This window comes from Aplidium turbinatum, chromosome 1 (genome assembly GCF_918807975.1).
Source record: "Aplidium turbinatum chromosome 1, kaAplTurb1.1, whole genome shotgun sequence".
Taxonomy (NCBI): Eukaryota; Metazoa; Chordata; class Ascidiacea; order Aplousobranchia; family Polyclinidae; genus Aplidium; species Aplidium turbinatum.
The window spans coordinates 35,001,254-35,027,355 of record NC_137472.1 but is presented as its reverse complement, the minus strand read 5'-3'; the positions used below and the strand labels follow the sequence as shown (position 1 = coordinate 35,027,355).

The 26,102-nt window shown below is 37.9% G+C and overlaps 2 protein-coding genes across 2 annotated transcripts; both read right to left on the bottom strand.

Moving 5' to 3' along the window:
* Positions 1-1,961: 1,961 nt before the first annotated feature.
* LOC145776214 (uncharacterized) lies at positions 1,962-10,259 on the bottom strand. The gene is made up of 14 exons (XM_082587616.1): positions 10,000-10,259; positions 9,674-9,831; positions 9,409-9,578; positions 8,895-9,049; positions 7,951-8,121; positions 7,580-7,682; positions 6,724-6,866; positions 6,312-6,500; positions 5,888-6,045; positions 5,513-5,682; positions 4,877-5,031; positions 4,384-4,554; positions 4,187-4,289; positions 1,962-3,506 (listed from the first exon to the last, which is right to left on the bottom strand). The coding sequence occupies exons 1-14, from the start codon at positions 10,245-10,247 to the stop codon at positions 3,336-3,338; spliced, it is 2,265 nt and encodes a 754-aa protein (XP_082443742.1). The 5' UTR covers positions 10,248-10,259; the 3' UTR covers positions 1,962-3,335.
* A 3,814-nt stretch (positions 10,260-14,073) lies between these two features.
* LOC145776231 (TBC1 domain family member 5-like) lies at positions 14,074-26,020 on the bottom strand. Its single transcript, XM_082587636.1, has 14 exons — positions 24,907-26,020; positions 24,513-24,677; positions 24,237-24,304; positions 23,592-23,783; positions 22,994-23,044; positions 22,323-22,461; positions 19,144-19,277; positions 18,162-18,304; positions 17,438-17,544; positions 16,898-17,019; positions 16,043-16,095; positions 15,696-15,778; positions 15,171-15,419; positions 14,074-14,325 (listed from the first exon to the last, which is right to left on the bottom strand). Exons 1-14 carry the CDS (start codon positions 25,174-25,176, stop codon positions 14,092-14,094), a joined length of 2,010 nt encoding a protein of 669 aa, XP_082443762.1. The 5' UTR covers positions 25,177-26,020; the 3' UTR covers positions 14,074-14,091.
* Positions 26,021-26,102: the final 82 nt, after the last annotated feature.

Genomic DNA, 26,102 nt, shown 5'->3' with positions numbered 1-26,102 from the left:
TTCCATCTTTGTGCCTTATGATGTTATTTTTACGTATTTTGCCCCAACTTTGGGGGCTCCTTATTCAGGAATGCCCCACCCGGGGCGACCAAATTTTAATGTTCTGAAATCCGTAAGTGAGGTACTATCACCTGCACTTGGTTTCATCCATGTACCTTATAATGTTAATTTTGTGAATTTTAGGGGTTTTACCCCCAAAATGAGGTTAAGCCCCACCTTGGGGCCATAAGAAAAGTTGTTTCGAACTCAGTGGAACATGCCCTAACTGATGAAACAAAGTTCTATCTTTGTACTCTATGATGTTATTTTTACGTATTTTGCCCCAACTTTGGGGGCTCCTTATTCGGGAATGCCCCACCTGGGGCGATCAAATTTTAATGCTCTGAAATCCGTAAGTGAGGTACTATCACCTGCACTTGGTTTCATCCATGTACCTTATGATGTTAATTTTGTGAATTTTAGGGGTTTTACCCCTAAAATGAGGTTAAGCCCCACCTTGGGGCCATAAGAAAAGTTGTTTCGTACTCAGTGGAACATGCCCCAACTGATGAAAGAAGTTTCATCTTTGTACCTTATGATGTTATTTTTACGTATTTTGCCCCAACTTTGGGGGCCCCTTATTCTGAAATGCCCCACCTGGGGCACCCAGATCGACTTGTTCCAAAGTCTACAAGTGAAGGCATAAAATCTGGTATAGGTTTTGTTGTACCTTATGATGTTTTTTTGACCCCCAAAATGGGTTTTTCACCGGGCCGTAGGCCCCAAACGCCCCAGCAGTGAAACCTCGGATGTGGGTTTCTGAACATCCCACAGTGGGGCAAGGTTGATAAAACACTCAAACCTTTTGTACCTTATGATGTTACAAATACGTCACGGGCTGCCGGACCATAAGCTATAAGGAAAATTTAAATTCTTGTGGGAGACAAAAATTAAATAAAATCTGGAGCGAAGGTTCAATTAATTGGTGTAAAAAAAGGTAGATAGGAATATATTGTATATTCTACGTACGGTACTGGAAAAGTGCAGACGTTGAACTAACGAGTACGGATGTGCACTGGCCAGACGTTGGGGCAGATTCGCCAAGCTGGGTCGGGGTTTTAGCGATCGAAACGCAGATATGATTAGGCTCCATTACCAAGAAAAATATAAAATAGTGAAAGGAAACTTTGAAGGTTGCATCGACTTGATTGGGAAATTGTGTTTATCGATGTGTTAAAAGCAACGCGAGGTTGATCGTAGCAGAAAAGAGCAGCACATCAAGGCAAGGCACTGTGTGATATTCCAAAATATTGAAAGATGAGAATGCAGCTCCAGAGTTGTTTAATGATATTATGTAATTGATAAATGATATGAGTCTATTCACAATATGCAATAAATACTTAATTCATTCATTTACTTTTTTATTGATGATGATTGTATTCTTCATTAGGCTGCAGCTTGCTGATGAAACGACGATTGTTTATGGGCTAGATAAATTGATAATTAATGAAACAATGGATTTAACGTACGATGACGTCACACAATTACTGGCAATATATTATATACTTTACCTACTGGAGAAGCGTAGACGTTGAACCAACGAGAACGGATGTGCACTGGCCAGGGGGACTAGCGATCGAAGAGCAGACATGACGGCTACGTTACCAGGAAATATATAGAGTAGTGAGATGAAACTTGGTCAGGGAATTGTTTTTATCATAAAATCATGAATTTTGCAACATACGCCAACGATCCAGATCACGTCAGTGGTCCCCATTTATGAGGTCCACCTTGCAGAAACGTTCTTTCTTTTTAGGGTAACTTGTTTCACTATCAGTGAAAGCTAAGGTCGTTTTTTTTATAAGCCACTTTCACTTGATGCCGAACCAGGATGAAGTGATGAAAAGAGTATTGCCTTCATTTGGCAACTTCTAAAACGAACTAAATCATTCGATGTTACTTGCAGTCAAACAGTGTTGTATATCGCTCAAAAAATCTGTATTCCATCTTTGCACAGACACAATGTGTACGATCGGATACATTTCCAACATTCAAATCATTAAAATATCCCCTGTAGATGGAGATAACACTTCTTAATCGATTGATGCTTCATCCAGCGTTGTAGCTGTATATCGAGACACTTAACCGAGTGAAAATATGCCCTTGTTGTGACTGTGCGACTTCTAAAACACTCAAGTAAACAACTTCATGAAAGATGCACCGACTTGGCACCGACTGCGAGTGGCATGAAAGTTCTATCTGAACGCGACGGTACAATATGATCGTGCTATTTATACATGTTAATAGTGCGGTTCTCGTTCATCTTATATAAATTAGATTGAAAAAAATTAAAATGAAGTTAATTAAAAGAAAAATGCAATCATTGACAGTGCTGGCTTTTGTGGCAAATAACAACCTTGACACAAGGCTCCGAATACGTGATTTCATAGTTGCAGTACCTTTTTATGGGTCGCGCCACAAACAAGTGATTACGGTTTCCTTGTGAAGTCGAGTAGAGCACCATAACAATGTCAAACAATCATCCTTTTAGCGAACCAGTAATCAATACCTTGCGCCTGGGAATTGCCTTGGCCTCAACCAGACCAATGAAATGCATTGCTTTGAGGCGTACGGCAAACATAACAGCGCTATCATTCTACAAACAGATTACTGAAAACTCATTTTAAAGAAACTCTGGATTCATGCTTTGTGAAGTAACAGTGAACAAGATTTTGGATACGAAACAAATATGCTCGGCTGAAGATAATGGTGATTCTGAATATGAAGAATAAAAGCCAGACCTCGTTATCAAAAGTTCAGTGAATAATTAAATATCTATACAAATCACGAAACCAGATAATCTCATATCCTTTGACTTCGGTAACTAAACAGCCATATCACGATGTTAGTTTTAGGAGAGTACGAGTTGATAAGGCCTGAATGTATCCATCACGCATATTAAGACATCCATGGTATACACAATACTAACAACATTTATAATATCAAACTACAATGCTGGTGACTTAGTAAGCATGAACTATTTGCAAACAAAAATGTGCCTAGAACATGATTTGTACCAAAACAAGAATCACATACAAAAAAAATAATCTCATAAGCAAACTAAAACAATTTACAAAACGTTACTGCATCAGGAACAGGTTGTGTGTGTTAGCTCGCAATAATGTGGACAAATAATTTAGTTGGAATTTGCATATTTTGTAAAAAAAAATAGCAGTGGGTGTAAAAACAAAACATAACTGTGAAAATGCAAATCGACGAGTTTTCATTTAAAACATTAAATCTCTGTTTGGCAAAGCAGACACAGGCTCGCATGGGTCTGAACATCAGACGAGAGTTTACAGTTCTTCTTTGAGACCTAAAGCTTCATCAAATTCAACCTCATCGTCTTCTTCGGAAAGTTTCCCGAAGAAATCTGTCAAGGTTTCCGGAGGAGCAGCATTGACTTCATCCACAGATACAGTTCCACTGGCATCGGTGTCCAATTTATTGAAGAATTCTTTGACGAACTGAGCAAAGATATTGCAATTTCAGCATTGCATTTTTGGGATATTCATCATTAGGCTAAGTTAATAGTATGACTAATAGTCCTGGTTACCCAGACGGCAAAATCCGTCATTTTGACGTTGATTCAACGTTTGCAGATCAGTGTAATCAGTGTAAAAATGACAGATTTTGTTGTCTGGGTAGTTAATACTCAGATAGTCGACAAAAAGCACATAGCGGAATTGTCATTTCCGTTAGTCAAGTTAACTACCCACAAAATAAATCATCATTTACTGTGGAAAACTAGTTTTAGGTTATATTTGACTACAGACAATACGATGGCTGTTCGATTCCCATCAAGATCTACACCGAATGAGGTAAAAGAAAAGCCCCTCTGTCCTGGTGAATAAAGGTTTATACGGAGAAGAATATTACAATGAACATCAACGGTTCGCTGTGGCAAACAATGCTGTGGGATGCTGATTCGGCCTTTACAGCCTCGTTATCGGCTGCCACCCATGTTACACCTATATGGTCAGCGAAAAGCAAATGCTAGTAGTGCATGTGAGTGCTAAATCTTCTCCTGACATCCAAGTGTCACTTTTGTTTATTATTTAACTAATCTTGCTTCTATTAGAACCAGACCATGTAAGGCTAACTGCACCTTTGAAAAATTCAAAGCAAGTTAATAATAATACGCAACCTTTTCATTAACTGATGAAGAACCATCCACCAATATGACGTCCTTCATAGCTTCATACGATATAGCATCCACTTCATCAAACAGTTCAAATAATAGCGAATCTCTAAACAACGCAAAGTATACTGACGGTTAAATTGAAGCTGACAAAATGACACAAGAAATCCAAATGATCAGTTCCTTGAGCAGCAAGGAGTTACCTGTGTCGATAAGCTTCCTCTACAAACTTGTAATTGGACAAAGCGGCATGCTCAGGTATGTTGGCCGAGTCATCCTGACACGAAGAAGAGTTCGGCAATTCCCGCAAATGCTGCCACCAAAAGTTAATGGCAAGATTTCGTGTGCCCTTGGAATTGACTTGATGGAACCACCTGAAAGTACAAAGTCACCAAACTTCAGACGTTGAATCAATGTAAAAACGACTGATTTGCCGTTTGGGTCGTCACTACCGTGACTTATATTGTAGCATGGAGGCGAAAGTGAAAAAATTAGTAAAAACGTGTCAGACAAGCAACAACTTTAGTCGAAACTTGAGCTCGAGTGCTTTTAATCAACAACAGAGAACGACATGCCAGCTCGCAATCAAAGCAAATATCACAGTTTAGACTTAACAGCTCCTAAATCATGGGTTCTATTGCACCCCAGACAACTGTAAACTTTGTGTATTAAACAAACAACACAAACAGTGCTGACCGGAAAGGAATAAAAATACAATCTCCAGCAGCTATGGTGGCGTTGTACCAGGGGATCTGTGATAAGGATGGGTACTTGTGCATGTCAACACTGTCAACGTTTACAGAGGAATAGCCGCCCTTCTTGTTGTCGATTGGAACTATGTCATCGTGTTTCTGTAAAGTAGTTGAGACAAACGTTTGAAAAAAACAACTGAAGTAAACGTCGTAGATTATAACTAGTTAATAAAGCCAGATTAAACAGTACTGCTTGTTCCTAGATTTGATTTCAGGCAGTGTTTTTTGACCTTTATCCTAAATGACACCACTTTGAAATGACCAACCAGTTCTTACACCCCCTTATCGAATGGATAAAAAGTAATACTCGCCAACAATTTAGAATGTGGATTAAAAGCTAAGTGAACGAGCATCAGCTTTTTTGGCCATTGGTATGCGTGGTCTCTGTGATGTAGATGACAATCAATTCAGTGGCTGCTCGACACCTGCTCAAACATCTAAATTCTAGATAGACCGATTCGACGCCACTGGTAATAGGGTAAAAAGGCAGAGTCCTTTGACCCTTGGAGAGGCGAAGAAGATGAAGGTTTCAAGAAGAGGAGCGAAATTGAAATAAAAATTTAGCTACAAAAATTCAAACCTTGTCAATCAACACGAGGTCTTTTGTTCCATCATAAATGCAGTTAAGGTTATCCATTCCATCATTGTGCAGAACCGACTTGGTTCCACCAGAGGAAAACCACATCACTGCAGTGCTGAGGACATCGGTGAAGCCTCCGCAAAGTAAAGACTTTGGCAGAAAGAGCTCCTCTGTTAAGGTACACGGCAGTGAAACCAACGCATTTTTGTTGTTGTTTTGAGCAATGAGTTAGTGGTTTACTGATACAACTCCATGTCATAAACTAAGCCAGAAAACAAAAAGAATATTCTTTTAAAACTCAATATAAGCTATAGCTTCAAAAAAAAAAAAGTGATGACCGATATGAGTAAACACAATGCTCACAAACCAACTCACCTGCCATCGGGTTTGTTGGATTGATATCAGAGACCAAGTAAATGTCAGACTTTTCGTATTTATTGAGAAACTTTTCAAAGCTCATAGAATAGGCCTCTTTGCTCCTGTTTTCTTTTTTCCCTTCTTCAGCTTCAATTTTCCAACTTCCATATTTAGACCTTGGACACAGTTTTTACTTAAATGTGTTTCTAAGTAAGACTGTTATAAAAGATTGTAGAAATACGATCAAAATAATAACCTAATTTAATTCTTAACTTTACGACCACGAACTTACATCCATGTGGCAAAAGCGTGAACAAAATAAAAAGCCATTTGCATAAAATTTTCAAAATAAAGAACTGATAAGAATCGCTTCAGGTTAAAAAAAAAACTTCAGTTCAAGTCAGATCGACAAAGTGATTGAAAATGTATTTTTCTCACTAACTTCAAATATACATCGCTTTGCCAGTTCGAATATCCAGGGAATTTTTTAGCAACGCCTCGAAACACAACCGGCTTGCCAGGCAGAGCGTAGTCGTTGTGGAATTGAATCGGATCAGGCCAAGTCTCCCTGACTTCGATGTTCAAAGGAGCCATGTGAGATCCCAGAGGTTGTAGATGGCCAGGTGGCTCGCTGCAAGTCATAAGATTGAAGACTGATTGCCGAGAATTTGAAATTCAGAACGCACTCGGAACGATCCAACACATCACATTTCTAAGTTTGCTTCCAGATCGCGAAAGGCAATTAAACCATGGATCACAAAATTGGATGATTTGCAGCTAAACTTTAAAATATATACAATCGAACTAAACACTATAACAATAGAAAAGAAACAAAATGCAGCTAGAATATTTACCTTTTAGTCGCGAGGTCTGCTTCTATGGAAGAAAGGTAATCATAAAAAAGTTGCAAATCTTTCTGAGTGGCAGCGAGCAGTTCAGATTGGGATAGTTCATTATCACTGTTCTTGTCGATTTTACGAAAAAAGCTTTCAAGTACCTGAAAAAAAAAACAAAAAAAAAACGTTGGTGCAGGAATTCTTCGCAGCTTTTTTCTATGAAGATGAAAATCACAAACAAACAAGTAAATGGGACCAACTGACAATTCATCATGATATAATATTATGTGCCGTGATAATCACCGCGTTGTTGCTTGGTTTCGGTTGCTCATGTCGAAAAACAACAATAAGCGTTACATTAAACAAATGTTATTTTATCTGAATCTGAGCATAAACAAAAGCAGTATCTGCGTGCCTTTGTATTTGAAATGGATAGCTGCTACATCATGAAAACTAACACATACTGCTACTAATGACTACACTAATATCCTGCTACTTCATGAAAACTAAAATGTTAGTGGGGAGGGTACGTTGTCAAACCATAATTCATAATTCAAGTTTAGTAAAGTTGTTTCACCTTCTCTGGATTCAAACTACTGGCTGTAACTTGAAAAAAGTCAAGGGATGAGTGAAGACAATGCTAAACTAAAATCAATATTTTGAATTAATATTAACAAAAAACAACACTGGAACTAGCAAATTTTTGTACATTTATCTCACGCTTTACCAGAAATACTTAAGCCACAGCCACACACATAAAGCACCAAATGGCACATTGCAAAAAGAAAGTCTATAACTAGAACAATGGCTAAATGGACCTGAATTAATCAAAGTTGCTGCAAGTAGCTCTAAGCGTCTGGCTAGCAAGCATTACCTTTACGTCGTAAAGTCCTGGCGCGTCATCCTCAAAGAAGTTTATAAAAGATGTGAACTCTATGGTGGAAGTGGACGAGTCAAGGATGTCCATCAAGTAAGATCTAACAAAGATGTCGGTTAGATACACAAAATAAACGCGTGTCAGAAAACTGAATGTTTGACCGATGGAATGTCTTGGGTGCGGTACCATGTCAAGCTGCATTCGGTCTTGAGCAAGAAGAAAAGGTAATCTTCTCCTCTCCAAAACGATTAGTTTCATAAACCATTGTCTTGGATGAGGTGAGGAAACTTTAGCAACAAACTGGAGCTACACTTTGAAGAGCCAACAAACCATGCAGCTAGCGGGTGACAAGTTTCTGCCAGACAAACCTGAGTTGAGTTGCCTCTGAGTTGAGCTTTATGCTGGAAAGTGGAATGTACGGAGGTAAGTCGGCGACTGATTGCGGGCAAGTATCGTTGTATGGCAGGAAAGGAATTCTGGCCCACCATAAGTTAATGGCTAGATTCCTCGTTTGCGACGAAGTGACTTGATGATGCCACCTGACCATGTGCAAGAAAAGTTATACTTGGAACAAATTAAAAATTAATCGATAACATCAGCAACACTGCAACAGCGTTAAATTCCAAAAAAAAAAAAAATGATCAAAATGCGATACTTTATGAAGAAAAAGTAAATGACAGAGGATGAGAGACCGAGGTTAAATTGAAAATGTGCTGTAAGGATAAACAACATGTCTAGTATTGGCTTGAAGGGAGATCCAAAAGGCCGTGACTGATAACGGAAAACGATTTTGAAAACAACAGGTCAAGTCAAGTGCAAGCGAGGAAAACAAGAAGACAAAAAATCGGTTCTGAAAATCGAGCTGTGGCGAATTACATTGCTAACAATTTTCTTCTTATAACCACTGCTAGCAAAGCAAATAATTGATTGACTTTCAGAAATTATCGAATCATTTGGTGAAGGTCGAGATCTCTGTGGCATGAATTAGCAGCGTGATACTTATCAGCCCAGCTCCATGGGCGAAGCACTGGTGCCTTTCGCTCTCAATTCTCGTTACACTCGGCTGCCGAGAAACCAACTGACCACTGACACCGAAAAACTCAAATCGTGTTTGTAACCTAACGTCTTTGGAAGGACACATAAAGACATGTCTGAAGGTGGACACGAAAATAGGCTTCCTTGCTTTCCAGTCCACTTGATATAAATTTTCAAGCACCGGGGTGACCGGATGGAAGCCTAGATACAATAAAACACATATAGCAAGAAAGCAGATTAAGTCCCTAAGAACTCAACAAGATACGTTCGAACTTACTTGTACGGAATATAGAAGCAGTCTCCGGGCTTCATTGTTGCTTTGTACCAAGGAGCTTTCGACAACGTTGGATATTTGTACATGTCGACGCTATCCACGTCAACAGAAGAGTAATGGCCTTCAGGGTGGTCAATTGGAATCAAGTCGTCATGTTTCTAAAAACCGACTTCTCATCAGAACCATAAACACTGTGTGTTGGGCTTCTTTTTTTCGCTACCAACAAGCAATATTATGCGTTCTACATGCATTCTATTACATCGGTACATCATTAGATATCGGTAAGTCTGCATAATAATAATATTTAATAATACGTCGATTTTCAATGACGTTAAGAAACGGATGGTGAAATCTATTTGATTGCGACTGAATCCACGATTTTCATTTTTCAAAGTCGAGTTGTCAAAAAACTGAAGCGTTGAGTGAAATAACAAAATTTAAAATTCAATCCAAGGTTCATTAAAATGTGTTAATTATGCTGGTAAGACGTTAGACGTATCGACTCAAGCGACGTTACCTTGTCGAACAAAATCAACTCCTTGACGCCGTCGTACAAACAATTGACGTTTTCCAAATCGTCGTTATGCAAAACTGACTTGGTGCCACCAGAAGAAAACCACATGACCGAATTGATGATGACGTCAGTGTAGCCTCCGCACGACATGCACTTTGGGATGAATACCTCCCCTGAACACGACAGATCAAATAAAATTGACAAAAATCGTTTAGAAGGTATCAGTAAAAAAGCTGGTGACCTAAAACAAAGTGAATATGGTACCAACTTGCGATTGGATTAGATGGAACAATATCAGCAATAAGGTACATGTTGGAATTGTTGTATCTGTCCAGAAACTGCGCGTAGGACATGTCAAGTGGCGGTGCCTTACGAGTCTCCTTCTTGAGTGGCTCAGCCTGAACCTCCCATTCACCATATTGCTGTCTGCAAGAGATTGAATTTCATTACAAATGCGGCCAAAAATCGTCAATGACACATACGCTACAACAAAAACAATTGCCACAAAAGCGCCGATAACATTTTCTTCAGCTTAGGAATAAGAGTTTGTTAGATAATAACGTTTTTATTTCTTCCTAAAAACAAAAAACTTACTTCAAATACTGATCGTTTCTGAAGGCTTCAAAGCTTGGGAACGACTTCGCAACTCCACGTAGCAACACAGGCTTGCTTGCTTTCACGTATTTCTCAAAGAACTCAAGAGGATTGATGTCATCTTGGACTTCCACCTGCATCGGCTTCACATGTGATCCCAACGGCTGCATGTGACCGGGAGGATCCTGGCCATCCGCAAGGACACATAATAAAGTTGAAAGACTATAAACTAAATATAACAGAAACATGAAATCTCTTGGTATCGCTCCCTGTAATTAGTCATTGCATGAAAATAACATCACGGAATAGTTCGGTTACAATCGCGGACAGCAAAAGATGTCCTTTTAACATTGATTCAACGTCTGCAGAAGTTAAAAAGACATATTTTACTAGGTAGGACATTCCATTCACACCAACACATCAAAACATTTGTAAAAAGTGAGATTTTGGACATGTTAAAACCGGCACAAGTAAATCGAATCTTCAAGTTGTTTGGAGAAAACGGTATATAACTCTACAAGTTGATTGCAAATAGCCGATCGTAAGGTAACGTTTTGTAAAAAATAAATGAACACAAAAAATACGTTTACGGTTTAGCCGTAAACCCGCGACACAATTCAACGAAGGACAGACGATTGAACTGCCACCAGCTTGTGCGCTAAGTAATTAACATGAAGGCAGAATACTGAATCGGAATAAAATTACTTTTCTGTGACTGAGCTCCATTCGGTATTTTACGACGGCCGGTGGCAGTAAGCAATCATTCAGCGACGACTGAAACATGGATGGCAAGAGCAGTTTTAACGCAAGGATGAAGCTAAAACTATTGCTCTGTCGACGTCGCATAGACCAGTGGTCTCCAACCTGTGGGTCGCGACCCCAAGTGGGGTCGTCTTAACTTTTCCTGGGGTCGCCACAACTCACCATAGGCTATTCAATTTGTTACCGTTTCAATTCATTACCGAAAAAAAGACTGATACTTTTTTGTTCTAGTTCGCAACCTTTGCCTGTGTTTTGGAGTACAGCTTGCTACCTCGTGTCACAAATAAACCATTGTGGTGCAATAATAAAAAAACGGAATAGTTGCGACAAGTAGGACAGAGCAAAAGCATTTGCGATGCTAGTTTAGACTAACTTTTTATTATTCAAGGTGACTCCAGAACGAGCGAATAGTTATTTTTGCAAGTGTAGTGTGCAACACTGCAACATTTCATCGGCTGTTTATGGTTTGCTTTGCAGCTAGTAATGGTAATTTGTAGCTAGTAAGTATAGCTAAATATTATACAAAAGTGGCAGCAAAAAATACCAGAAAAATATCATATGACGAGGTTTTTTTAAAACTTGGTTTCACTGAATTTAATGGCAAACCAAAGTGTGTAATCTGTCTTAAAGTTTAGCGGGTTTAACATAATGTATTAAACACAAAACAAAATATATAACATCATAACTCACGTTTTCGACACGTAGGTGTGTCCTCATCAGGGATTCAATTTGCAATATACGTAAATGAAAAATTGTAAGATAAATTTGACATTGCACTACAACTGTAACGACACTCTGGATTGAAAAGCACCTTTTCAGTCCGGAGTGTCGTTACAGACAGTGCAAAGTCAAATTTTTCTTACGATTTTGGGAAAAACAAAATGGGGTCGCATGTAAATGTTGAAAATCATTTTCATGTAATTTGGGGTCGCTTCTTAAAAAGGTTGGAGACCACTGGCATAGACTACGACACATTAAAGCATGTTGACAATCCGTTCATATGCTAATTGACAATAGTCTTGATATTTTAATTGCAATAGAAAAACGTTTTCTTTATCGATAAAAACATCATCATCATTAAGTTCCTTCCTCGTACTGAGGCTTGGATACAATGCGCAATATGTTCTCGCAATTGTTCTCGCCCATGAGCAGTTCTTACTGCACTTTCATAACTTAATTTTGTCCATTTAGTGATATTTGTTGTCCAAATCATTCATTTATGATGAACACATAAAAACCTAAAAATCTTGTTTACTCATTGCTGTCATTATCAAGACAAAGCCATTCGATAAAAAAGCAACATAAATAAAACCCCAATATGGCAGAAGCCATCACCTATAATTCCAGCTAGGAAACGATCGGTCTAAGTGGTGCATAGAAAGGTACATTCAGCATTAATTGGTATATTCGAGTCTTGCATTATTGCACAAACTTTGTAGTTTTGGACAGACTACACCACTAAGAAAACGAGAATAAGCGATAGAGAAACTTTTACAAGGAATAAATTAAAGGTGCGTTTCACAGAAACCACGTGTAGTTGAATTGGCCCATTGACGCACAGTGGCACGCCGGGTACAGTTAACCTTTTTCATGTTGTACCAGGTCTTGATATTTTTTGTAAATTTTACGGCAACCGCTTCTCAACAGTTGCATGTTCAATGTCCATTCCACTCTTTATTGAATGGTAATCTGTGAGATTACGATTTTAATTGAATGGTGAAGGCCTTAATTTTTATAAAGAATGTAGAATTTGTAAAAGGCCATGAGCGGGTGAAATTTCTCTGTTAGCCTGTGGTCCATTGACATTAAAAATGCAAAACTAAGTGAAAAGTCCAATACAGTTTTTTCAGGTGCGTTAAAGATATGAGCAAAATTAAACTACAAAAAGAGTGTAAAACAAAGCTATACACAAATCACAATAAACTCAGAAGACCAATGCACAAGAGTCATGCAAACCTCGCCAGGGTAAGAAACAACTTTTGGAATGGCAACATGCACAGCGCCACTTCCAAATACGTTATGAATGTTCAAAATTAACTTGATTTTTGGCTACGTCTTGATAAGTATGGAAGCTAATTGTTAGTGGAAATATCGAATTATAAAAAAAATCAAACTATTTTCAAAATGGCCGTCCAACATCATAACTTACTTTATCGCTATGACAAGTGATACGAAAAAAGAACACGGTCAGCCAACACAGGCACAGTTATGAAACTGTTGTTAAAGATTATAGCGACAAGATTAGCAAACAAATTAGAATATATTTAGTTTAAACGTTGACTGAAGTAAATATTAAACATGCAAATACAATTTGAATAGTTTCTTAGTATTAATGCAGCACCAGAACATAAATGCTCATGAGATACACAAGTCGTAGCATTTCCATGGTGCAGTTTGGTTTGACCAAAAAAGGAAAAATACGCCTGGCGATGTTGTAAAGTGTGGGAACACGTTCCCATGTTCCCGAAAAATATTGACAACGTAGTATTCAAACGAAATTTGAAAGTTGGTTCAAACAAGAGTAATAAGGTCAATAAGCCTAGTGCAGCGTTGTTCAAAATAACTGATTTTCTCATTAAATGTACCAGCCAGATAGAAGTTACTTTTTTTAAATCGTTTCAAGGTCTATATGTACTATAAGTTGTTCGTAAAAACAACGTAAAACAACTTTTGCCAGCTGGACATATTCTTAGCAGCCAGGAAGGTCCACCGCTTTATCATCAAGTTTCATATGAAGCGATGTAAAATAAATGAGAAACCGTCATAGAAACATATTTAAACGTCGTATCAACTCAAAGTTCACCATGCATGATTAAAGCATGTCCCTTGCAAAGAGTAAATCGTAAACTCCTACAAGATATTTCAAGCTGTGTTTTCTACAACTGTAAAAAATTGAGATGGGCTGATAGTAAAAAGACAATAGGAAAATAGAAAGGCAAATTGAATGAATACATAATAACTTATTAATTTTGATAGGCATTTCTGAAGACTAAAACTCAACTTTTCAAGTTAACTTTTAACCCTCAAGCGCAGCTTATTGAGTAACATATCACACGCTTTACTAGACAAAAGAATAAAAATGCAGTAAGTTCTGTTCTCATTCATGAAATATAATATACAATACAACAACATACACATTATAATTCAACAACACAATTTATCTTTCTCAATGTACTATCCACTAAAGCTTTTAAAAACACCAAAAATATTCTACACAAATATAGTCGGCGGTGAATTTACATGAAGCTTCAACACATTCTGCGCTTCCCAACCTGTGACAGTCAGTTTGTGATGTATTGGAGGAAAAACTAAAGACAACCAACATGAACGTCACAAAGGCCTGCTATCTGTTGTTGTGTTCGCCGGCGACGTTGATTGATCCAGTTGGCTTGGAAGTGTATCCTCAGGACTTCCATTGCAAGGAACCAACTCAACAGATCCCTCCACTTCTCTTGGAGGACTATCAGGAGGATCAGGAAAACCATCAATTTGCTTGGAAAGGGTGTCCGGTTTTGAGGAGCACATTTCCATCATGTTTAAAGATCCTCTCAGGACGTCACGTACCTGCAAAATATTCATCTGCCAATTATTAACACACCAGGTGAGAAACCACTTTTTCTTGTAGATGTGTTTTAGCCATAGCGATCTGCAGTACATACAGTACACACAACACAGGCCTTGCCAATGTGCGAACTGGAGACTTGACTGGGGGCCGACGAAATTTCGATTTTGAACACTTAGCCAAATTTATTTTATATCCCTATGAAATAATAATTTTGACAATCCAAATTTTCCAAGTGTGATCACTCAATCTCAAATCACTGCAAAACTCTAAGTCCTAATTTTACTTTTAAAATATGACAACTATTTTCCCATTGCCAGTATTGCCAGATGCTTTTTGGATTTCCAGCACAAGTCCATATTTTGTATGGTGACAATAGCACAAAAGTAGCTCAAAATTACACAAAATATACACAAAGAATGCTACTCAAAATTTCTTAAATTTTATATATCAAATGCTACTCAAAATATCGACTTATACTGGCAATTTTAATTGCTATCAAGCGTATTTTGATCGGCCTCCAGTCAAATTTGAAGCTTGTACGTTAGAATGGTTTGTGCATATAGGTCGTCATGATTTTAACCTAAGAAACTTAATGCAAGAAGTGAAATTCATCAAAATATCGGTTTTGGCAAATTAAAGAAGAACAAAAACATAACTGCCGTGTCACTTCATCATTGGATCGTTTCTTAAAATTTTGCCTTGACGAAAACCTACGAGCAAAAGGAAAAAGTCTTTGAATGCTGAATATTCAATCCCCAGTGAAAGATTCAGTAAAACAACTCCGTATGCACTCTGTAAGTCATATTTTAACAATAGCAAACAAGTCCTAAATTAACGCAATAACCTGTTTCAGATTTGCAAGAGCAACAAGGGGTTCCGCATTCTTGAGAGGGGGGAACACCCGACCTGTATTTTCTGACGCAGTTTCCTCAGAAACATCAGACGATAGATCGGGATCTGGAAGCATTTTTAAAAAATGCGGCTGCAGCAGTCGAATACTGGCGTCTATTTTGTCTGAACAAAACTGGCACTGCTCTTGCAAGTCATTGAGCTGGTGCCTTAAATCCGCTACATCATATTCGTCTAGTCTATTCTGAAAAATAAGTTTGAAATATACTTTTAGCTCGAATACTCGCTATTTTCAAAATAAAGTTTTGTAAACAAGGCTCAAAGCATATCCAGTCCAAAATTAACAACTTCGCACATCCCAGGTGACTTTTCATGGATGCAAAGGTTTATGTATACGTGTAATAATGTCATGTCCTTCTTCCTACATATTATTACTCATGCTAAAGGTCATCAAATTTCGGCCAATGTTATTTAAACATCATAAGGTGGCTAGGTCTGATCGTTTACAATGTAAATGAACCTTGGTCTTGAGACCAGCGGGCTTAGGTCGAAGCATCTTGACATCAGAAGCTTGGACAGATGGATGGCTTGGCTGAAGTGCATCTGCAATTTGCAACGCACCGTTTAAGCATTTAAGCAACATTGTTTCATGATGATTCGATAAGTGTTTAATTAGTATCGCACTGCACAGGCAGCAAAACCTGTCATTTTCACAATGATTCAACGTAGAATGTGAAAGCGAGAGATTTTACTGAATGGGTGCAATCGGTTTTGAAAAAACAAAAAAACAGCCAGTTATTTCATAATGAATTAGTAACGTGTGGAAGAATCAAACTGTGACAGTTGAATAGTACAAGAACATCTTACTTCCTTCTGTCCTGGCCATCGGCTGTGACGAGGGAAACAAACTCTTTACATTCCTGAAAGATATAACGTTCACCATTGCACAAGGGACTGACCTCAATTCAGACATTGCATCTTACAACGAAATCAAATCTAAGTCTTAAAATACCATCCAGCCTTCAAGCTCATCAGAGTTTCACTTCGTCTTTGAGCCTAGTTATAAACGAGGATGAAATAAAGCCTGTGTAATTTCTCAGCATGTTTAGATCATTTATGGAAAGTATCGCAATATCTCGAGTGGAAGCAAAAGGAGAAAATGTACCGCTGGTGATGGAAGAATCTAAGACATGCATTAGAAAGCTTCTTGCACCTAATCTCCCAATAATTTTTAGCAATGCATTTGCAATGTACTGTTTATCTTATGTGTGAAAAAGTACGTATTTTTTTTCTGAGAATACGCATTGTTATGGTGCGACACACGTCAAAAAAGCAATTTATACACGCTTATTGCTTATACTTTTATTTTCTTATTCATCAGATGAACTCTTGCTAGAGAAGTGAGCTCTACTCTTCAGTATTGTTATTCAGTTTGTCTGACAACAACAAGATAGGTCTTCTTTTTCATGACTCTGCGTGTTCCTTCTACCTATATTACTAATAAAACAATCAAATTCATGAAGTGCACACAGAGTTTTGCAACTCTCCGAGTATCCCAAGTACACGGTTGAGTTGCCATGCCAACAAATAAACCACGGACAGCGACGAAAGGCAAAGTTGTTTTCAGAAAAATATTTACACAAAAAACTTTTTTTTCGGTATTTAAACCACTTAAGGGCTTTACTTTACGATTAACCAATGAAAATTTTCTTCATTAATTACTTTGAAAAGCTTGAAATTTTATTTTTGAAGAAGGCTTTCTTTTTGTCGACATTTTGAAACTCGTTCGACGAAACGTCTTTCTGCATTGCGATAGGTTGGAGCCTGGTTGGTGGTTTGTTGACCTGAAAACAAAAACGACTTAATATCGCAGTGACGACAAGTGGGAAAGTCTTCTAACGACTTAGTGCATGATCAAGCAGCAAGATACCACAATTTAACAAAAAGATTCTATTTTTTTTTTAAATACAAAAATACTTAAATGATGAATCTCGAAATAGTAGCCGCATTTCTTCAATCTCACTTTTCAGCTAAAGTTGCAACTTTTACATCATTTCAACGCTGCTGGACGTCGATGTGAAAGCTGGCCAACTTTTGCTGCGTAAGTTGGCGACTTCTCGAAGTATATCAGTCGTTTTTTACATTGATTCAACGTCTGTAAACGTGCATACATAATCATGCAAAATACGACTGATTTGTTGTCTAGGAAGCTATCGCCATCATCATGATGAAGATATCAGAAACGAACAACAAGCTACCGACCTGTGGATTCCTGTAGTACATAGCGAGTTTGAGCAGGTCATAAATATCTTCAATGGGTGGGTACTTCATAAGCAAACGCATGCATGTGCAGTACTCGGCGTCCAACACTAAAAGGATTCAATGCAGCATGTCAGAGAGATCTTGTTTTTTCTCTAATATTCTTCCATATTGAGTTTTCGATGTTGAAACTCACAAACTAATCAACTTCAAAAGCACGTGATGACAAAGTTGTTTGTGCTTCGTGGTCGATTAAAAACCACAGTGGAACCCAAAATTTTTGTTAAGTAGCGGCAATTGCGGGAGTGATAACTAGAAACTTTAATAATGAATTCAATCTCAGATGGTCAAAATGTACAAGAGCGACATAATTTTCTGATATAAAGATTGTAGTTGTAATGGTAATCTGCATGTACTACATACTGATCATAGCTGAGATATAATTTGACGACCAAATTGAACTGATTTGTAGAAAATCTAATGAAGTTTAAGCCACCACGTTGCAAAAGCTTCAATCATAATGTGGCCCATGAGCTTCAATAATGAAAGAATACGATGAGTCTTAGCAGTGAATAAAATCGTTTCATAAGTTTTAACCATTTATCATCAACTGCGTTGCGTTATTCGGATTCCTTTTCAGCCAGCAAATCTAGCTCTTTATGAAAAAAGGACATGGTTATTGGTTAGCCAGATTTAGCGGCAATACATCGAACAGCAGCTCACTTACATTCCTGTCTGATATTAAACATCATGGCAACAAAGATGTAATCGACAAGATCGAGGGTTCGGCTGTCGGCGAATAGAGCATCCCACAAGACAAGCAAGTCCCACAAGACAAATTCACGACCAAACAGCAGACGAATCCAACGCCTGAAAGAAAATGCATTTCAACGTGGGATAAGAAAAACTAAGCTAGTTCGTGGCTTGTTGAAAGAATACGACGGAATATAAAAGATAAAAAACATAAATTTTAGTGAAAAAGGAGCGTTTTTCCTGGCTATTAGCCCAGCCTTATGGGCGAAACACGACGTCTGTCGCAGTCAATTCTTACTACAATTGGCTGCTGAGAAACATAAATCTTATGTTTAAAAGTCAGTGCTTAAACTTAGAGCACTGCGATAACAGGATAAGTCTACCGGTATTCGCCGTGGCAGCGAATGTTGTTTGAACTGCTCGGTGATGGTATGTGGAGTTACCGGTAGTCACTGCCACTAAGTTATCACGGAACCTACTGGGTTATTCGAGAAGGAAATGAGACTAACAATAGAAATTCACATTTGAATGGAAAAGTGTATCGCATTACTTATTGGCAAGTCAACTTGTATCAGCTTTCACACCATTCTTTTAAATTGTATAACCTACAGAGTGCCTCTGAGTATTGCTTCAAAGCAGGAAGTTAAAGAATAGCCACCTAGGTCTGCTCGCTGAAAGAAACACAAACCTAATTTGGAATTCACAATAAGCTTTTGAAATATAATTGACCATCGACATTGGAAAAAGGTTATAAAAATACGCTAACAAACTTGCACCCAATTACGAACTATTTCTAATAAAGTCACGAAGGAAATTTATCTGAAAAGTCACGATCTAATTCCGTGTTCTACCATTGAACCACAGTCAATAGTGTCAGCTGTTCCAACACAAAGCTTTCATGATCATTGAACAACTTAAAAACATTTTTTTGTTATAAGCGACACAGGAATACGTACAGTCCGTAGACTTGAGGAATGATTTCCAATCTATTGAGGTGCTGAAAAAGTTCACCGTCGTAGTGTGCAAGGAGACTGCCATGAATGCGGTTCAACTTGTTTGTGATGGCCAGAGGTGGACTGCCCGCGTTTGTCTGCAAGACAATATCTCTGTAACAACCGACAGTCGATGGAGATGTAAAACGAGCAATTGACCTGGCAGTCAGCATAAGGCTAAGTCCTCGCGAACACAGTGCACTGTAGTGAGCATTCACTCAGCGTTGTGCTGCTGGCCAAGTACATCACTCCTTCTGCATACTGTATATCCTTAGCGATGGTTGGTTTGTTTGCTTTTTCTACAATGATAAGTATTCAATCGATTATTAGCAAAACCAGCGGTCAAAAGTCTGTGGCATGAATTAGTGGTGATACAGCATACTGATGAACCCTAGCCCGGGTTCATCAGTGGGTCTGCTACTATTCGGTGAGTCCGATTCGGTGAGAGCCTTTTCGGCGAGAGCCTTTTTCGGTGAGAGCCTTATTCGGTAATTTTTTTGAATTTTTTTTTGAAAATTATCGGGTACCGTAGCGTAATTATCATTGCCGCTTTTACATCGTTTTAATGTCGCTAAACGTTGAAATAAGACCCTAACCCGTAACCTTAACCCCTACCCTTAACCCTATAACGGCAATGATAATTAGGCTACGGTACCAAATAATTTAAAAAAAAAATCACCGAATAGGGCTCTCACCGAATAGGGAACTCACCGAATCGGACTCACCGAAACGGGCCATTCCGGATGAACCCAGCCTCATGGGTGAAGCACGTGTCTACAGCTGTCAATTCTTACTGCTGTCGACCGCCAACAAATACAACTGAGTTACTAGTAAATGCAAATTTAAAAGTCTATCTTTCTGGGCGTTGATGGACATTAAGAAACATGGAGAATGGAGATCGACAGACTGGAATGTTATGGAAATATGATGTGTTGTGAAAGAGCAACGCCATAAGAGAAAAAATCAATTGAAAGAGAGAATGGTAACTGTTGGGAAGAGGAAATAAGCGGAACTAAACCAAATCACCTGGAGGATGAAAACGAAGTGAATTAGCTGTTTTCAGAAGTGAAATACCACTGCAGTGAGACAACATAAGTGAAAATCAGAAGAAAAAACGTGGGAAGAGATTGAGAAGCATGACGTCAGTACACGAAATGCAAATGAGAAGCTGCAATGGAAATATAATGACGTAACGGAGAAATAGCTGATGTTTTATTCATGTATGACCGCGTCGGGAGACATAGCACCCATGAAAAAGATATTGATGATTAATAAAATTTACTTCTGGTATATAACTAGGGGCGTGAGACCAGAGGGGGGGGTACCCAAAAAATAGTATATCTAATTTTATTTTGATAGATATACTAAATCTAGGCTGTATACCAAATTTTAGGTCAAAATATTGAAAAACCATTCATTAGGGGCAAAAAATGTGATTTTTGACCCCAGCGAGGGAATTTTTTTTATAAAAATTAATTTTGGATATAAAATCTGACACAGTTGAGAGAATCAGTTGATTTAAAAGTGTATTCCCACTCATTTTTCAGCAATGAATTCATTTTTGGTGGTTAAAATCATCTATCTCATGTAGAAAGTGGCCAAAACTTGATTTGTCTTTCAAAAATACTAAAAAAATACCCCTTGAAAAAAAATTATTGTAAAAATCTTCTTGCTGTGCCCCCCACATCCCAATTCCAGTATTTTAAGCCCTCGTGTAAGATGGTCAGAATAAATGCAAACATTTTGGTGCAAGAAAAAGTGAAAAAGCTCTTGAAATGGCCAAATGGGACCATTTTTAGTACTAGCGAAAAAAAATGGTACCATTTTTACTGCAGGCAAAAGTTTCGAGAAAATTACCAAAATTATTTACCATTCTCATTTATTTTGACAGATTGTTAATATTCTAAGCTTTTGAGTAGTATGGCTCCTACATCTACTGATTATGTATTTTGTTTCAATGATAAGCTGCCACTGAAGTATGAAATTGTGTTTGGAGTTATTGACAAATCCAAGAATGGGCCTCCATCTGGGCCGCAAGAAACCAAAATACGGAAGGAAGTTATGATATGTATGACCAAGTCCTTATTGGATATTTGGAAGAAGGCATTTGGAGATGGTGACTTGCTTCTGCCCTATGCACTGGTTAGAAGAGAGCTTGTTAGCCTCTTGACAGACTTTCATAATTCAGTAACTTTCTTACTAGTTGCGCGTGATTGCTGTAGAAAAACCGTACTCCCATCGATTCTTAGCGAAGAATTCACCTTTGTTACGCTGATTCGATGTCATCGATCGTAGAAACAACGTAAAAATCGAAAGTTTTCCTGCTTGAATGGAAGCTAATGATATCATACAGTATTTTCATTTTCTAGATGTGCGGGAAATTATACTCTTGCAACAATTGTTCGTGCTATGAGAATGAATGAATGAGAATGGTAAATAATTTTGGTAATTTTCTCGAAACTTTTGCCTGCAGTAAAAATGGTACCATTTTTTTCGCTAGTGCTAAAAATGGTACCATTTGGCCATTTCAAGAGCTTTTTCACTTTTTCTTGCACCAAAATGTTTGCATTTCTTCTGACCATCTCACACGAGGGCTTAAAATACTGGAATTGGGATGTGGGGGGCACAGCAAGAAGATTTTTACAATAATTTTTTTTCGAGGGGTATTTTTTTAGTATTTTTGGAAGAAAAATCAAGTTTTGGCCACTTTCTACATGAGATAGATGATTTTAACCACCAAAAATGAATTCATTGCTGAAAAATGAGTAGGAATACACTTTTAAATCAACTGATTCTCTCAACTGTGTCAGATTTTATATCCAAAATTAATTTTTATGAAAAAAATTCCCTCGCTGGGGTCAAAAATCACATTTTTTGCCCCTAATGAATGGTTTTTCAATATTTTGACCTAAAATTTGGTATACAGCCTAGATTTAGTATATCTATCAAAACAAAATTGGATATACTATTTTTTGGGTACCCCCCCCCCCTCTGGTCTCACGCCCCTAGTATAACTGTATTTGATTGACTTAACTTCTGCGGACTTCAAAAGAATCGAATAATAATTGTCCTGCTTCACGGAATCGCATTCAACAGAACAACATTTAGACGGGAATTGAAATTATACATTGACCGTGGCTTGCCTCTAGTGATTGAAAAGGCACGGTTCGAATAGGTTTCGTTTCGTTTTCATTCGAACTCTTTTCATTCTCGTTGTCTTTACATTCCTTGGTAACGGAATACCACGCGTTCGTTGCATCCATGACTTGACAAAACATAGAACTGCAAAAGAGTTTGTTAAAAACTGAAGACGCGTCATGATTTCCACATATGATTGACACTTTTATTTGTGACGTCTAAACATAATTACAACAAATGCTCAGCAACAAGGCAAGTGCTCATTGCTGCAAACTTCACATGTGTTTGGAATATTCAACGGAACCAGGCAGTGAGCGTCGAAACTTGGTATTGCACCAGCATCATATACGCAATGTTCAAATGGTGTTTTGAAACAAATGCAATAACTAGAAACAGTCAATCACATTTATTGCAAGACTTTGTGTTCACTCAGCATTTTGCAAGTAATTTGGTAAATGTTGCCCTTTCTTACGTGGTAAAAACTACAAGTGCATAGTGTGTAGCCAATTTTTAAATCTCGGAGTTTCGGCTTACAAACGTTAAATTACTAAGGTGAAACGTCAAGTACAACGACTTTGCATGATACCCCAAAAGGTAAAACCAGTCTTTTTTCGATTCAACAATAGACCAGTATCGAAAACAAGAGTGTTTTTAGTGCTTGGGTTGTCACACTTACTAAGCATCGTGCTCCAGATATTCTTCATTCAGCACTGCCAAGATGACGTCACTGAAAAGTTGTATATCAACATAATTCAATTTGTTCGAAAGTGAAATGGTGGACTTGTGGTAAGTTTACGACTTGGATCTAGGTGGTCAAAGACTGGAATCAAGTGGATAAGAAAGTGAGGAAGCCAATCTTGGTGACCAGTTTCAAGTATGCCACAAGTCCACCACAGCACTCAGCTTTGAAATGGTTTGAAACAGATGATGACATTACAAAAGAAAGATTAAGCAATAGGACAAAAGAGTCGCCATTACCAAAACATGGCGTCCAAAGCGGGCTCATAGAATATTGTTGTTATACCGTAACTTGTTGATTGAGCTTTTACAAGATAAACTATATACGATAAAGTTTAAAAGATGTAAAAAAATAATCTACGTCAGCGCTATGGCGTGTGTTAGAAGTATGCCGCCGTCTTTAGTGTTAAAATCTCGTACAAATACAGTGTTGTTGCTGCGTATTAATGATCACTTATAGTCTGCTAACCAGACTTCAGCACAACGTCCAGTAAAATGAAGATATGAAAACTAAAGTTACTTTAAACAAGACTAACGGTAGTGTTCCCATTTCTCGGACCTGTCCTGCACCTTGAAGGTCACAATGAAGAACAAATATCAACGGCGCTAGAAGCTCGTGCATCCCTTGTCGATAAGAGAGGGTGGAATGCTCACGAGCGTAGCAGAACAAAATGTTTGCCATCAACGTTTGTATTCTTTCATGATGAAAGAGGTCGATTTCTGGACATCTGAATAATGCAACAAATCATCACAGGATCACCAATACTGGGCGAGTGGAGCTCTTTTATGTGTTTCCAAGCGACAAATTCTGATAGATTTCTTACATAAGAGTGTTATGTACGAAACAGAACACGTAAGCATTGTAGATGGACAGCAAAAGTAAATTAATCTATAGTGAACAAAAATAAGTACAAACTGTATGAATATTTTAACGAATGTGATGACGCAAATTTCTACGTAAAAAGAACAGGAACTTAAATCAGTTGACTAAAAGAAAGAACATTTTAAATTCTTGGCTACATATTTTACAATACTGAGATGTAAAGAGGCAGTCAAGTGAGGCATTGGATATGAAAAAGAGGGTGGGTAATCACCCAAATAAAATAGCGATTGCTGGTTAGCATGTAATTTGCAGCAGACACTGAACTGATAAAAAAAAAGGTAAAAACTTGTCAACTCACGTCCTTTGTACATCCCTATCAATGGTTGTCTTCAGCTCGTTGTTATTGAAATATTGCAACCAAGGGCTCTGCAAGAAATTTTACAAAGGTAAGTACGCAACCGCCAACAGAAATAGTGATTAAAAGTAATGCAGCAGAACCAGTGCAAGAATTGATAGTGATGAGTCATCATGATCACGTGTCTATAGCTATCTTTTTCTACACTACACAGCTATACTACACAGCACGAGAGCCGAACATATTGTAAAAACTGTTGCCTTAACTGCTGTCACATACACTGTCGCTTTGAGAAAGGGGGTTTGCCTGTTCAAGATCTCCCATTTGTGAGCTATCATGTGGGTCTGCAGCGTGTCTTTCCTTAACGACGTTGTAGTCGTTGCGACATTTTGCTGTTTCTGTGATCCAGTTGTCAACGTCTTCAGTGAGACATCCAAGGAATACCTAAAAAATATCTAAGACGGTGATGGGTGGCAGGGAAAAGCAATCACAGCCAGTAAATCAGTCCTTTTCTACATCAACTCTATATAAAATGATATCAACTCGACAAAAACAATTTTGTTTAATTACCTCAGTTCAGTTGTAAAACATGTTTTATATTGATCACAGCCTTCCTTTGCTCATGCATTAACCAAAGTAATCGAAAACAAAGCATTTTATAAATGGGTCTCACCCTCCAACAAACACTGCGAAAATGACAACTTCGCAGACTGTCTTGGAACGTCTTTGATTTCAACTTGGCCAGCAATCCTTCATCGCTCCCATGGTCACCAAAGTAAGCTTCCCATTCATCAAGGTAATTCTTCAACCCGTGGTCAACGGAGCCGTCAGTGGACACTTTGTCCTGCGTTTCCACATTTTGTTCTTCGCTGCTTTCTTTTGAAATGTCATCACAATCGTCAAAAACGACGTTTTTCTGACTTTCTTCGACTAAATCTTCCATGGCAAGAGCAACTTCATTTTACGTCATTTTAACCAAAACTTTTCTGCACATATTTACAAGAGATATAAAAATTGACAGAAAGCGAGCGTCAAACGCAATGTGTTTCACCCGCCTGATCGACCCACGTTAATGGGACCACCTGGCACATCAAACCCGATTTGCCTTGGTCCCAGCGTGACCCAATCAAATAGAGTGAACATTTTTAAACTAATGATTACATAGTTGCATACATTACATGTGGCTAAAAGGATTGTTCGCAATTACCAACATACAATACAGATTAAAGCACAAACAATTTGGAATTCTCTCATCCTTGAAGAAATACATCACTAAAAACCAACATACAAAATAAATTGCGATTATAAGCGTATATGACGTATAACCATATACCAACTAGCTTACAATTTTCAGAAATACACAGTCAATATTTTGTTAAATAACTCAAATATCAGTTATAACAGTTCATGGTTTCGTTATGGAAAGGTTTGTCCATTATCAAAAGATTTAATGTTGCGTATAACCAAATACAGCAGGTAAAGTGAGTTGTCAGCTTTAATTTCCACGTTTGAAAGTGAATTTAAAGAGCAGTTTCAGTGAACTTTAAAATAACGAATACTCTGCATCTTTTCCAGCAAACTAGACATTCTGTTTTAAGAAGCTCAATATTAACCAACCTTTATGCATTGTAGAAGGATACCGCTGTTCCCTAACACACACAAAGTGCAACTGTATGACCAATATAGAGCATGGCGAACAATATAAAGTGGCGAAACGATGATGGGAACAAACAATGAACAAACTACTTTCGAAATTCAAGTACAGAAAGTAGGCCATCAGATCGTATGTAATCAATACCCATTCACTCGGGGTGGCCTATTCTAATCTAGAACATAAGATTTTAGATATTGATGGTCAAAACATAGCAT